General features: G+C 44.9%; 1 protein-coding gene across 28 annotated transcripts in view; it reads left to right on the forward strand.

The window, feature by feature from the left end:
• Nucleotides 1-2,400: 2,400 nt before the first annotated feature.
• The window catches only part of CACNA1D (calcium voltage-gated channel subunit alpha1 D), a 200,859-nt gene continuing 190,206 nt past the window's right edge, over nucleotides 2,401-13,053 (forward strand). For 22 of the 28 annotated variants that reach the window (XM_080996673.1, XM_080996688.1, XM_080996674.1 and 19 more), the window contains exons 1-3: nucleotides 2,403-2,950; nucleotides 7,533-7,851; nucleotides 9,273-9,378. In XM_080996673.1, the coding sequence (XP_080852799.1) occupies nucleotides 2,911-2,950; nucleotides 7,533-7,851; nucleotides 9,273-9,378 (465 nt within the window). In that variant the 5' untranslated portion in view covers nucleotides 2,403-2,910. Of the gene's footprint in view, nucleotides 2,951-7,532; nucleotides 7,852-9,272; nucleotides 9,379-13,053 lie in introns of all 28 variants that reach the window. The other 6 variants (XM_080996672.1, XM_080996671.1, XM_080996676.1 and 3 more) reach the window with 3 other exon arrangements.

Below are 13,053 nucleotides of genomic sequence, written 5' to 3' on the forward strand. Positions count from 1 at the left end.
TTGCAGACAAGAACACTACGTTTATTCCATTAAAAGCTATTTCCCCCTCCAAAATCTCATTATTCACAGCATTTGCTATTAAACATAGGCAAGTATTAACATTGAGCATGTAAGTAATGTAATAGCAAATAAGACAGTCAACACTGTATTCCATTAATGTACTAAAAACAAATCAATTTTGGCAGAATAATTGGATATCTTAGTTTACTAAAGAAAGCAGATGAAAATCACCTATTCTGCAGGATGAATGACTGTATTCATTAGCGTCTATTTCATTGGATAATTTAATTAAAGTGTTTCATATGCAGTTCTAATTATGATATTGCATTACATATTCTGATATTGAAGTATGAATGTAAATTTTTTTTTTAAATTACAACTCCAGAGTGTCAAAACAAAGATAAATAACTTGCATTAAATTACTTGATGTATTTACTAAACTATATGCTATCTGAGCTGCAAAAGTAAAATGTCAGCAGTGTGAGAACACTTAGAAACATTGGCTTGGATCCTAACTTCTTTTCTTTGAATAGAAGTTCATGGAATTGGGCTTTCCTGCTTCTTTCTGCAGCCCCCTGTATCCCCTCTTGCAAAAAACCTGCTTCTCAGGGTTGGGGGACTGTTGGAAACTGTGTGGAAAATGATAGGTGAGGCTGCAGATTAAGGGGGAGGGATTGGCAGAAGTTGCTCCCTCAGTATGTGAGCAGTGAGGACCCAAGTCAGGTTATTGTTGTTGTATATTTATCTAGATAAAACTGGCTGCCTCTATTACACATGGAAAGAGAACAGGTTAGTGGCTGGTACGGTATTGGCTCCTTAAAGAGGTTTGGAATGAATAGGGGATCAATAAGTGGGTGTAAATGGTGGCATGGATATAGATCTGAAAGCATACATCATGGAAGGTGATGGATGAAATATCCACAAGTACAATCTTTCTAAACTACTCCTGTCATTTTCAGTGGCAAGACTAGGCTGCTGAAGTTGTAGTTAGACGGTAGAGGAAAGCAAAGTGCCACTTGGCCACCTAGGCGCTAGTGTGACAAGAAGCAGAGAGAGCGCTAGTTAAGTGTTTCCATGTGCCTTGCAAAGAGGGTGCACATAGTGCCTAAAGAGTCTCTGTCAGTTAAGTGAGAGAGAAAGCAACTAAGCCTCCATCTTCTGACTCTCATATGTCATTCCGCTCAAGCCATTCTAAGCTATGCCAGAAAAACTCTCTTGCCCCATAGTGGAGGAGCAGTCATTTTGCAAACAGGGACACTCAACGTTGACCAGAGCATCTTTGCCGCCACCAGCACCAATCTCCCTGGCTAACTTTTCCAGCCAAAAGTGGGCAGTAGAGGAAAGAGGAGAAATGGGAAAAGAAATGATGAAAGAGAGAGCACTGCAAGTTATGTAAGGAAGAAACCCACCTACTCTCCTCCCTCCCTGAGTGTCAAAGTTCCCTGTCAAGCTGATTGACTCTTCGTTTACTAACAAAAGAAGATATGCACAGTACATTTACTTCAGTCATGAGGAGCCACATCAAGCCTCCTCCACAGTGCTTTACTTTTAAAAAACAAAATAAAGGCATGGTGATGGTGGGCTCATTTGAGTCTGTCAGCGCATGCACACGATCTGACCTGGAAACCCTTCCCTCCTAACTCTCAGATATGGATTGCAGTGGGAAGGAGGAAAAGGCATCCTGCCCACAACTTCACCTCTTCCAATACCAACAGCCTGCTGGCCGTCGCGTTTTCAACACGTGGCTGGTCCTGACCTAAGGCAAGTGTAAAATTCCCCCTGGGTGACAAGGAAGAGATGCTTTCTCTTCCACCCGCATTGCCAGCTTTCACAAACACGTGTGCAACACGAGAAGCTTCAGTGTAGTTTTTGCTGCTTTCTCCCCCTCTGTGTAAAAAGTGCCCATCCCTCACGCGCAAGGCCATCCCTCCATAATTCCCTTGCTCTTATTTACCAGGGCAGCAGCATCCGCCGCCCAGATGCCACCGGAAGTTCGCATATGGGCAAAACCGCGCGCAAAGCCCAGGCGCTGCAAGCCTCTGACCCTGGAGGTTCCCTTGGTGGCAAATACGCGCCCGGGCGCCTTAGCGCGAGGCTCACGCCCAGTTAGAGGAGCTAGAGGTGGGTCAGACGCCCAGACGCACGCATGCACGCACGCAGCTCTTCTGGGAGTACGAAGCGCAGCTTGCACGCCCGAGGCGGGCCCGGTCTCCCGGCGGCCTTGAACCCCCTCGCAACGCAGTTGCGCTCTCCCGCTTCCAAGACCTTCAAGAGCGCGAAGGAGGAGGGAGGAAGGGGTTAAGGCCGCGGCGCGCTCTTTGCTATTTGTGGACGCCGGTCTGGAGCTCGCCTCTAGGCTGCTTACTGCGCGGCTCAGCCTGCCTCTCTCCTTCGCTGCTCCTCCTCCTCCTCGCTGAGCAGCAGGTGGCGGCGGCGGCGGCGGCAGGCGCGAGAGAGTTAACCCGCGTGGCGACGGCTGCGCGGGAGGCAGCCAGGCAGCGGCTGCGGGCTCGAGAGAGGCGGCAGCCGGGGCGGAAAGAGGGTGCAGCCGCGGCGGCGGCGGCGGCGGCGGGTTGCTAGGGATGGAGAGCGCCCGTGTCACCCGGATGTGAGTGTCATGTTGGCCCAAACTCGAAGGGATTTGCAAGCAGCGGCGGCGGAGAAGAAGAACCGGCGGCGGCGGCGGCGGTGGTTGTTGTAGTAGCCACAGCGACTCTTCCCACGCACCCCGTTCCAAGCCCTTGCCCTCTCGCTCGCTCTGCCACCATGGGGACCGCCGGATAGCAGGCAGCGCAGGGGCAAGGGCCAAGAGGGGGGCATCGCCTCACGTCTGGCTTGGAGCGGCGACGGGCAGAAGGAGGGCGAAAGGAGCGGCGCCCGCGTCTCGGGGGGCCCCGCAAGAAAGTGACCATGATGCCCCAGCAGCAGCAGCCGCCGCAGCTCCCTGATGGTAAGAGCCGCCCGCCCTCACCTTCCAGCCCCCCACCTCCATCCCTAGCCGCCTCCCGAAGCAGCAACAACCGCGGCAGTAGCAGGGGGAGGATGCCTTGGGATTAAAAGAGCGAGGGATTTTGGGGATGTTGGGATTAGAGGAGGGAACCGCGGGGAGGATTAAGGGGCTGGCGAAAGGAAGGGCTGGAGGGCTGGGGGTCACGGGGTTATGGCAGGCTCCCGAGGCGAAGGCGAGCGAGCCTCCTGCTGCCGCCCCCGGTGCGCGGGCTCCCCGCGGCCGCCTCCCCTTCCCGCGGGAGCGCGTTGCATTGATTTCGCACGTCTGCCTTTCGCCGCGAGGCTGGGGAGGAAAGGAAGGGCGAGAAGCGGGACGCGGCGTCTTTCGACGGGAGGGTTTGGGTTTTTGTTTTTTTGCTGTGGGCGCCCCGGGCATGTGCCGTGGTGGTTAAGGCTCTTGCGGAAGGCGGGCGAGCAGCGCTCTCTCTCTCCCTCCCCCTTCCACCTCTTCGCCGAGCGCCGAGGGAGAGACGACACATGGGGCTCGTGTGTGTTAATCGCCTTTGCAAACAGGCTCGGGCAGGCGCTGCTGCTGCCCCTCTCCCCGTCAACCTCCCGCTCCTCTTTCTCCCAGAGAGCGAGCTGCGTGGAAATGATTCATCTCTCCTGAAACTGACAGCGACTTTGATATCGCACGCGTGCGCGTGCTTTTCCTCGCGCGCGCCAGGGGCAAGATAAGCCCCCCTCCCTCTTTTGGAGTTCACTTTCAGTGGTGCCCCTTTGCCAAGGAGAGGGGTCAAGAGGTTGACCGCCTTCGTTTTTGACATCCCATAAAAATAGAAAGACGGAAGTGCGCGGGGGGGGGGGGAGAACGAAGAAGGAGAAAGCAGTGCAACTTGGAGGAGGGGGCGGAATTACGAAACGGTTCTAGGAGAAATAATTGTAGAGTGAATCTGACAACGTTTGCTGTTGCATCAAACGGTCACCTGAGGCAGGAACTCTTCTTCTCCTTGGGTAACCTAGCAATGGACCCAGCTGCTGATGTGACCCGTGCAATCTGATGGGCCAGCCGCTCATCATTCTCTGACTCTGTCCCCACTCTCCCTTCTCTGAGATTTAATGCAAGATCCATTAATTATTTGGTCTGTGGGAAACATGCTAGCAACATCGAAGAGTTACCTTCACCTACCCCAAGGGAGCCATCTTAAGCTGTCCCCCAATCAACCTCTGTTTTGCATCTCTGTATGTGCTCACAGCACTGGAGGTGAAGCAGCACAAGAAGCTACAACTAGGTTCTTGTCACTAGATTATGCAAAGGAGCACAGGACATGGCAACACCCCCCCTCCCATTATTGCCTCAGTAAAGGGAGAAAAAGCATTTGTAAAGGTATCATTGCTACATCTTTGTTCTGTCTGAAGAGCAGTGATCAAAAGATATTAGTTCACCCCATGCCTGTGCAAAGCTTCTTGTCAATTTCTCTTTCTCTTATTTCCTTTGCATCCCTCCATCTTTCCCCCCTCACATATATCCTCAAGTTTAGAGCACAGTTAGAAGCTGCTTCCCGCAGGCACACTTGGTAGGCTAGAATCTAAGATCCTTATCAAGGTCCGTTGCATCTTCTTTCTTTGTAATTTAGGCTGCTTCTTCCAAACAATCCTTTAATTGTAAACGTTAGAGAGATTCCAGTTTCATTGCTAATGTTATTCTGTATTCTAGGATCAAAAAACCTTTGATTTGAGAGTTAAGGCACCTACTAAATGCATGTACAAAAAAAGGCAGGAAAAGGATAAGTTCAGGTGTCGATAAACGTGTTGAGCCAGTGCGCAGCAGTTGTGGAAAGGGAAAATTCTATGTTAGGGGTGGAACACAAGGAAAGGGATTGAGAATAAAACAGCCAATGTTATAATGCCACTATACCAATCTATGGTGCAAGTTTACCTGGAAGACTCTGTTCAGTTCTGATTGTTGTATCTGGAAAAGTATATTTGTAGAGTTGGGAAAGGTTCAGAAAAGGCATATTTTTCTCACTCTCTCATAATACTATAATCTGGAGTCATGTAATGAAGCTGAATGTTGGAAGACTCAGGACAGACAAAGCAACGTATTTCTTTACACAGCCCACACTTCGACTATGGACTTCACTACTGCGGGATATAGTAACAATGGTGAGGATTAGACAAATTCACGGAGGATAAGTCTATCAGTGACTACTAGCCGTGATGGCTGTATACTATCTATAATATTGGTGGTGGCATACCTCTGATTAGCATTTGCTATGGCACACAAGTGGGGAGAGTGCTGTGACACTTAGGTCCGGCTTGCAGGCTTTCTCCATAAACATCCAGTTGTCCACAATAAGAACAGAACACTGGTCAGATGGGCCTTTGCATTGATCATCCAGGGCTCTTCTTATGTTCTCATCCCAGCCTCCACATATTGCACGCAATAAGCATGCTCTGCAGTCTCACACATTGTGTTTGTTTATCGCTTCGTCTCTAAGCATCCAAGCTTTGCCTTGGTCTTTCAGTCCCAGTTGTCCTCCTATACAGGTTAGGAGAACACCGAAGTTTAGGACACTGTAGACAATGGCCATTATGGGGATCAGGGCACACTGCCCCCCTGTTATCCCTACCTGTTTTCATTTTGGATTTTTCATTATCTGCTTAGCTTGCTTTACAACAGGACCCAGACAACCTGCGGCTCTCTAGATGGCCATTGTTGAAGGGTAATGGGAGCTGCAGTCCAGCAACATCTGGAGGATCACACATTGGCCACTCCTGGATTAGAGCACATGGTTAGCAGTGACAAGCTATATAGGGTGGCTGTGGGCTATATATAGCCTATATATGGGCTAATAGATGGAGGATGTAGAAAAGGATATAAGACTGGGGGCACTCAAGCATTGATTCAATATACAAGTCAGCAGGAGAAAGGAGGAGGGTGAGTGCTAGATGTATAAGCCAACAGTAAAACGTACATTGGCATTGGCTTTGCAACAGGTTCTCTCTGAAATGAGTTAATTAAATATTTAGAATCCACAAGCAGAGCAGATTCTGATGTTCTAGTTCTACTTCTTGATTAAGAATGCACACCATAATAAGAGTTTTGCAGAAGGCTGGCTGTTAAGAATTAAGTCTTTAGCTTTTAAAATCTAAAAAAGGTACATACTTACAAAAAAGGTACATTTCCATAGACCACCAACTTCATCTTTATCTTGTAGATGCTATGAATTTAGTATACCTGGGTGTGCTGTGGTGTGTGTAAAGGGCTTCGGGGGGGGGCGACAACACAAGCTGCTTTCATTATACAGATGTTCTTGTTGCTGAATGACATCCAAAAATCTGTGCCCACAATTCTGACTACCATGCAACCATTCTGTCACCCTCTGACATGTCCAAGAAACAGATAACAGGATGGTTTATAGCTTTAATTTTAAAACTTAGACTTAGGGGGCTGGTTTAGGGAATCAGCCCCCCCCCCTTATCCTGTGGTGTCTCTGAGTGTAGCCTTTAACTTTCTGCCATTCATTTCAACAGGAGGAAATAAATAGCTTTTCTTGGGACAGTATTGTGGTGAGAGCAGAATCCACCCCAGGGTGCTCTGCAATATACATGCCTTCCCTATATAGAAGTTCTTTTATCCGTCATCACAGGAGGCATGTTGCTAGTTATTATCAAGGGTTCACAAATTTGACTGCCAGGTTGATTGCAGTCTTCCCCCATACCTTGTTTCTGCTGTCACACCACCCAAAATGCAGTGTGACAAAATGCAACATGAAGAGACGAGACTCACCCCTTTCCCAAGCCTGGAGAGATGCAGTGGTGGCCTCTGTTTTCATGCTGTAATTTGGAGGCAATCTTGAGTTTCTTCAAAATGCAGTACAAAGCCACAGGCAAGACTCTGCTCTGCCTAAGTCCTCTGTACACGTCAGTAGCCTCAGGAAAGGAGCAGAGTTAGTAGCAAACACAAATAATGCTAGACAAAATTGGTGGATCCATAGTAGTAGTAATTGCTGTATAGCAGTAAAGATAACTGTCTTTTGGGGAAAGTGTGTTCAGTTATCAAAGAGAGAATTACTATGTTAGCCAAGAAGCAATGCATATTTACGTTGAAAGGATTGGTTTGCTTGTTTGTTTATGTCAGCAGGGATACATTCCAGTTTCTGTAGTGATTGAAATGACTTCACATATTATGGATTTAAGAGAATCCGTAATGTTTGCTCTTACATTCAGAACAAGCGGAGGCAGTTTGTACCAAACAATCAAATGAAGAAACTTCTATTAACTGGAAACTGGACTCTTTTATCAATTGTAAAATTGGTTTGATTGATTTGAATTCAGCTTCTTTGATATATCTTTAATATGCCTTGAGGATTCAGGGTGTCTTAACTTCAGAACGTGTCAAGACAAATGCTAATGTTTGTAAATGTGATTCCCCAAGTCTTTAAATTATTATTATTATTATTATTATTATTATTATTTAAAATGCTTCAAAATATAGTGAAAGAGTTTAAAAAGGACAGGATTATTTTAAAACAGGATAAATGCATCTTCTTCTCCCCTTTTCCCATTTTTCCCTACAGAAGCAAGCTATGCAAATAGCACCAAAATTCCTCTTCCTGGTGACGGACCAATTCTCCAGTCGAACAGCTCAGCACCATCCAAGCAAACTGTGCTATCTTGGCAAGCTGCAATTGATGCTGCTAGACAAGCTAAGGCTGCCCAAAGCATGAGCACCACCCCAGCCCAACCTGTAGGATCTCTGTCCCAAAGAAAACGCCAGCAATATGCCAAGAGCAAAAAACAGGGTAATACATCCAACAGTCGGCCAGCCCGGGCCCTTTTCTGTTTATCCCTCAATAACCCAATCCGGAGAGCCTGCATTGGTATAGTAGAATGGAAGTATCCTTTTTTTATGAGTGTTTTTTTGTTCTTACCATCTCTACTCTGAATACTCAAAAGTGTGTCAAAGACATTTACCTGGGCTTAGACTACATATTGCACAGAATTCTGTATTATCGCTGTATTCCTACTTTCCTCCCCCCTTTTCATTTTAACCAAAATCAGCCTGGGCAAGTTGGAAATTGGAATGGAGAAAATGTCAGTAGAGAAAAGCTGCTTAACCCTTTCCCAACTAAAAATCAGTCCCCCTAAGCCTCCTTTATTCCTCTGAGGTGATGGTGGCGAAATCTTCCCTGTTAGATTTTCTCCTCTGGGTGAAAAAGCAGCCTGGGTAGGGGATTAAAACTGCTAAGTTATAGCCTGTCCATGTTGATTTGGACTTATGAAATGTGGCAGAGAGGAGTGAATGTTACTTTTATGTAAGCCTTAGATACAAGGTCTTGTGTTCTTAAAATGCAGTTCTAAAAATATCCTTTAATACATAGTGTTTTGGACTTCAGGATTTATTTCACATTTATTAAGCTATTGTTGAGGTGTTTTAGATACACATGCATAGATTCATATATGCTTATTAAAGCAAATTACCTGATGCCACAAGATGAGACTTCATTGTGTCATCACTATTTAGAACTTCGTTCTGATAGGATAAATTTGTGCTTCAAAAATGAATGTACAGAAGAGCCTTTTGGGCAAGATGGGTAGCTTTAAAAAGTTGCCTTTTTTGATATAGTCAGTACACTAACCCCACAATCCTATACATTTCTAGCCAGAACTAAGCCCTACTGAGTTCAATTGGGGTTGCTCAGAGGTAAATGGGATTGCAGCTTACAATTTCAGTTGAACCAACCCATGCATAAGTATGTGGCTGGTCAAAACTGTTATTTTTATATTCTATAAATGCTACAGATTTTTCACTAGCGTGTTCTTACATTTTTCTCCTTAGCTAATAATCTGTACATACCCATGTAAAATTGATGTGCCAAAATTGGGTTGGATCCAGATATAGGCAGATATCACTGTGGTTTTATTCCGTGGCTGTTGTGCCTATGCAGATTCCATTAGCACTAATGATCGGTATCTAATGATCAGGAGAGAACTGATCTGTAAGCATTTCAAATATTTGAATCAAAATATTGATTAATCTGTATATATATTGTGCGAAATAATGTAATTGTGCAGTTTCTTACTAAAAAGAGGGCATTGATGAAAGGTCATGTGCTGAAAAAGATTTAGATGAGACAATATAATGGATGCTTGTGGAGGAGGGGTTGTCACTTCCATCAGTCAAAAGAAGAGCTCGAACATGTTAGTTTTACTCAGAAACAAGCCTATTGTCCTTACTGCAGAAATTAGTAAGGAATTAGACTGAGTTGTATATAAATATATCCCAACACTGGATGTTCCTTAACAAGATACTTCAGACCATTTGACATATTTATATTACTGGCTATTTTTGCCAATTGTGTGGCCTTAGCTGTTTACATCCCATTCCCAGAAGATGATTCTAATTCAACAAATCAAAACTTGGTAAGTATGTGGGGGGTTTTTTTGGATTTCCCTCCTGTGCTTGAAGTTCTTTATTTTTTTTTTTTTTAAATGTACATGAAACCTTAGAAACCTTAATAAAAGTATGGAATGAATTATACATTTAGTTGGGGTGGGTGAGATGAGAACCAACATTCTAAAATGTGTTTTGCTGCTTTGGTTGCCAGTTCCAATAGGCATGCTCTGGTTTCTGATATAATAAGATGGTTTATGATAATTCTTGGGGCGATACAAATGCATTTTGAGGAACACAGTAATTGGATTTATATGTTGCTGATGTTTTATACCGTCTTAGTGCTCAGCCCTCACATGAACTTTTATTTCTCTATTCATGTAGTTTCAATTATTTTCAAACTTTAAAATAAAAATCATGGTAGCATTGAATGGTTTATATTATCAATAGAGGTGTACCTTTAAAAGCATTATTCTATGATAAGGATTTACTGGGACGTTAATGGACATAGTTAGCTCCCTAATTAAAAGATTAGACCCTTGAGGGAAGGGTATCATAATGCTGTTGATTTCAGTGAGAGCATCAGTGGGGCATCAGACCCATATAAATGCAGCAGATACCAAGGTTTATATATTAAAACAATGGAGTGGAAAGTCTCTTTCCCACATGGAATCACTGTTTACAAACTAGTAGATGACTGTATGATAAAATGGTTCCTCAAACCCAAAGAAGTTTCTCTGCTGTGCAAGTTATCTCTCCAGCCTTTTTCACAGGATCATTATGATCCTCTAGAGTTCATATATGACAGCCTGTGTCTTCCAGTGAACACCTACATTTCTCATACTGTAACACAACTGCCCCCCTCCCCAGACATTGTGACTCTGTGGTCTAGTGCAGGGGCCAGCAAACTTTCTCAGCAGGGGGCTGGTCCACTATCCGTCAGACCTTTTGGGGGGCCGGACTATATTTTTTTGGGGGGGGGAATGAATGAATTCCTATGCCCCCCAAATAACCCAGAGATGCATTTTAAATAAAAGGGCGCATTCTACTCATGTAAAAACACGCTGATTCCTGGAGCGTCCGCGGGCTAGATTTAGAAGGTGATTGGGCCGGATCCGGTCCCCGGGCCTTAGTTTGCCTATCCATGGTCTAGTGACTTGGAAAACATACCTAGGGTCGGTTCAAATGTGGCCACCTCCTCATGTTGGGATTTCTGTTCATGTATGGGGGATTTTTTTTAAAAAGTGTCCTCATGTGAACATCAGGTCCTATGTGAAAAACTTCCCATGTTAGATAGCAAGCTAGTTTTTAAGCCTTCTGTGCAGTTTGATTTATTTCTAATGCTTGAGGCATAGGGTCTTTGTAACAAATCATGTACATCCTTCTAAGATGAAAGCAGAGGTGGTTTGCAGATCCTTGTTTGAGCACATTGCCAGCCCCAAATAAATAGATCTGAGTAATCTTTCGATTCTGTTAGAGACGATTGATTTTGTTATTATTTTCTCATTCTTTTTAAATATATTGGTGCTTATCATCCTCAGTTTATTATTTTTAGAGGTACAATCAAACACTTCCTTGGTATCTTTTGATTGAAACATATAAAACCAAATAGGAAGAATTCAACATTTCTTGATATGCAGTTTTTGTTTGCTCGTATTTTAGCTTGAGATTCTGTATACAAGGAGTGCTATGAAGTCTGTAATAGTAAATAGTGTTGGTTTGTTTCTCTTTTGGGGGTTTTTTGTCACTGCACAATGAAGGCTCTTGTTTGAAAAGCCCCTTAAAGCATTGGTTACGTGTGTGTGTGTGTGTGTGTGTGTGTATGTGTATATATACACACACACACACACACACATATATATATATATATATAGCCTTCAGTATTCTTAATTTACTGAGATTATGATATTAAACAGCTACAGACAACAAAAACCGGAAAAAACAGCACAATTCAGGTCACTGTAAAAAACAATCTATGTAGCGGTGTGTCTGAGCAGTCTGTTTTTGCTCCCAGAAATTTAGGACACAAATCTCTGTGTCACTGTCAATCCACTAGGAGGTCTGTGCTAATAACCAATATCATAAAGCATTATTTGAAGTGGGTAAAGCATCTGTCTGCATCAGAGGCTGGCAATTTATTGAATTTTAGCTGGGTTCATCTTGTTTTAACTTTGCACCTTTACGCCTTGTTCAAAACCAATCATTTTGGCTTAGTTCATGGGCAAGTTTAAGTATTTTATTTTTATACATCTTGCTTTTATTTTTTAAAAATGCCTTTGACGTTTCTTTACACAAAAAAACCTTGTAGATTTTTCACAGAGTTTTACACTGGGTATTGGCAATAGGGGACGCAGGTGGTGCTGTGAGTAAAACCTCAGTGCCTAGGATTTGCTGATCGTATGGTCGGCGGTTCGAATCCCCGCAGCGGGGTGAGCTCCCGTCTTTCGGTCCCAGCTCCTGCCCACCTAGCAGTTCGAAAGCACCCTTAAGTGCAAGTAGATAAATAGGTACCGTTTTATAGCGGGAAGGTAAATGGCGTTTCCGTGTGCTGCGCTGGTGCTGGCTCGCCAGAGCAGCTTTGTCACACTGGCCACGTGACCCGGAAGTGTCTCCGGACAGCGCTGGCCCTCGGCCTCTTAAGTGAGATGGGCGCACAACCCTAGAGTCGGACACGACTGGCCTGTACGGGCAGGGGTACCTTTACCTTTACCTTTATTGGCAATAGAGCTCTCATTGGACTGTATGTATTATGCAACTGTGTGTTCAGAGAAACACATTTTACATTTGCAGAAATCCTTAATGACTTTGTTGAGCAGTGAGGAAAAGCTTAATTGTCTACAATTTATTTGAATTGATTATTGCATACAAAGCTATTTGGATGGATGAGGAACATTTAAAAACAACAGCTCTGTAATATTTAATTCTACAGTACAGTGGAACCTCGGGTTGCGAATGTGATCTGTGAGGGAGGCACGTCCACAACCCGGAGTGCCGCGTCTGCGCACACGGGTCACGATTCGGCGCTTCTGCGCATGTGCGAAACCCGGAAGTAACCCGTTCCAGTACTTCCGGGTTCGGTGTGGTGCACAGCCTGAAAATGCATAACCTGAAGTATCTGTAACCCGAGGTACCGCTGTACGTAATTGATAGCCCCTGTATCATGAATTGTGTATTTTACAGTAAATTTTACTGACTATAAATCAGGGTGGGCTGGCCACAGGTCGGCTGCCCATGTTGCAGCATAGACTAGTCCAGACTGTTAGGGCTTTGAATGGGTCCATTCTGCGTATGGCTGCATTGGGTGTTACCCACAGTCTTTGGGTTAATCTGACAGCCCGACTACATGTAATTGGCAGGGTTCTGAACTTTAGAAGGGGAAAGGTGACAGCTTCTTTGCTTGTGAACAATTCTCACTACAGGCAGTGAGAGCCAGTGTGGTGTAGTGGTTAAGAGCGGTAGTCTCGTAATCTGGGGAACCGGGTTCGCGTCTCCGCTCCTCCACATGCAGCTGCTGGGTGACCTTGGGCCAGTCACACTTCTTTGAAGTCTCTCAGCCCCACTCACCTCACAGAGTGTTTGTTGTGGGGGAGGAAGGGAAAGGAGAATGTTAGCCGCTTTGAGACTCCTGAAGGGGAGTGAAAGGCAGGATATCAAATCCAAACTCTTCTTCTTCAGCCAACCAAAGACAACCAACCACGCTCTAA

Source organism: Podarcis pityusensis (genome assembly GCF_964106645.2).
Source record: "Podarcis pityusensis genome assembly, chromosome: 2".
Lineage (NCBI taxonomy): Eukaryota > Metazoa > Chordata > Lepidosauria > Squamata > Lacertidae > Podarcis > Podarcis pityusensis.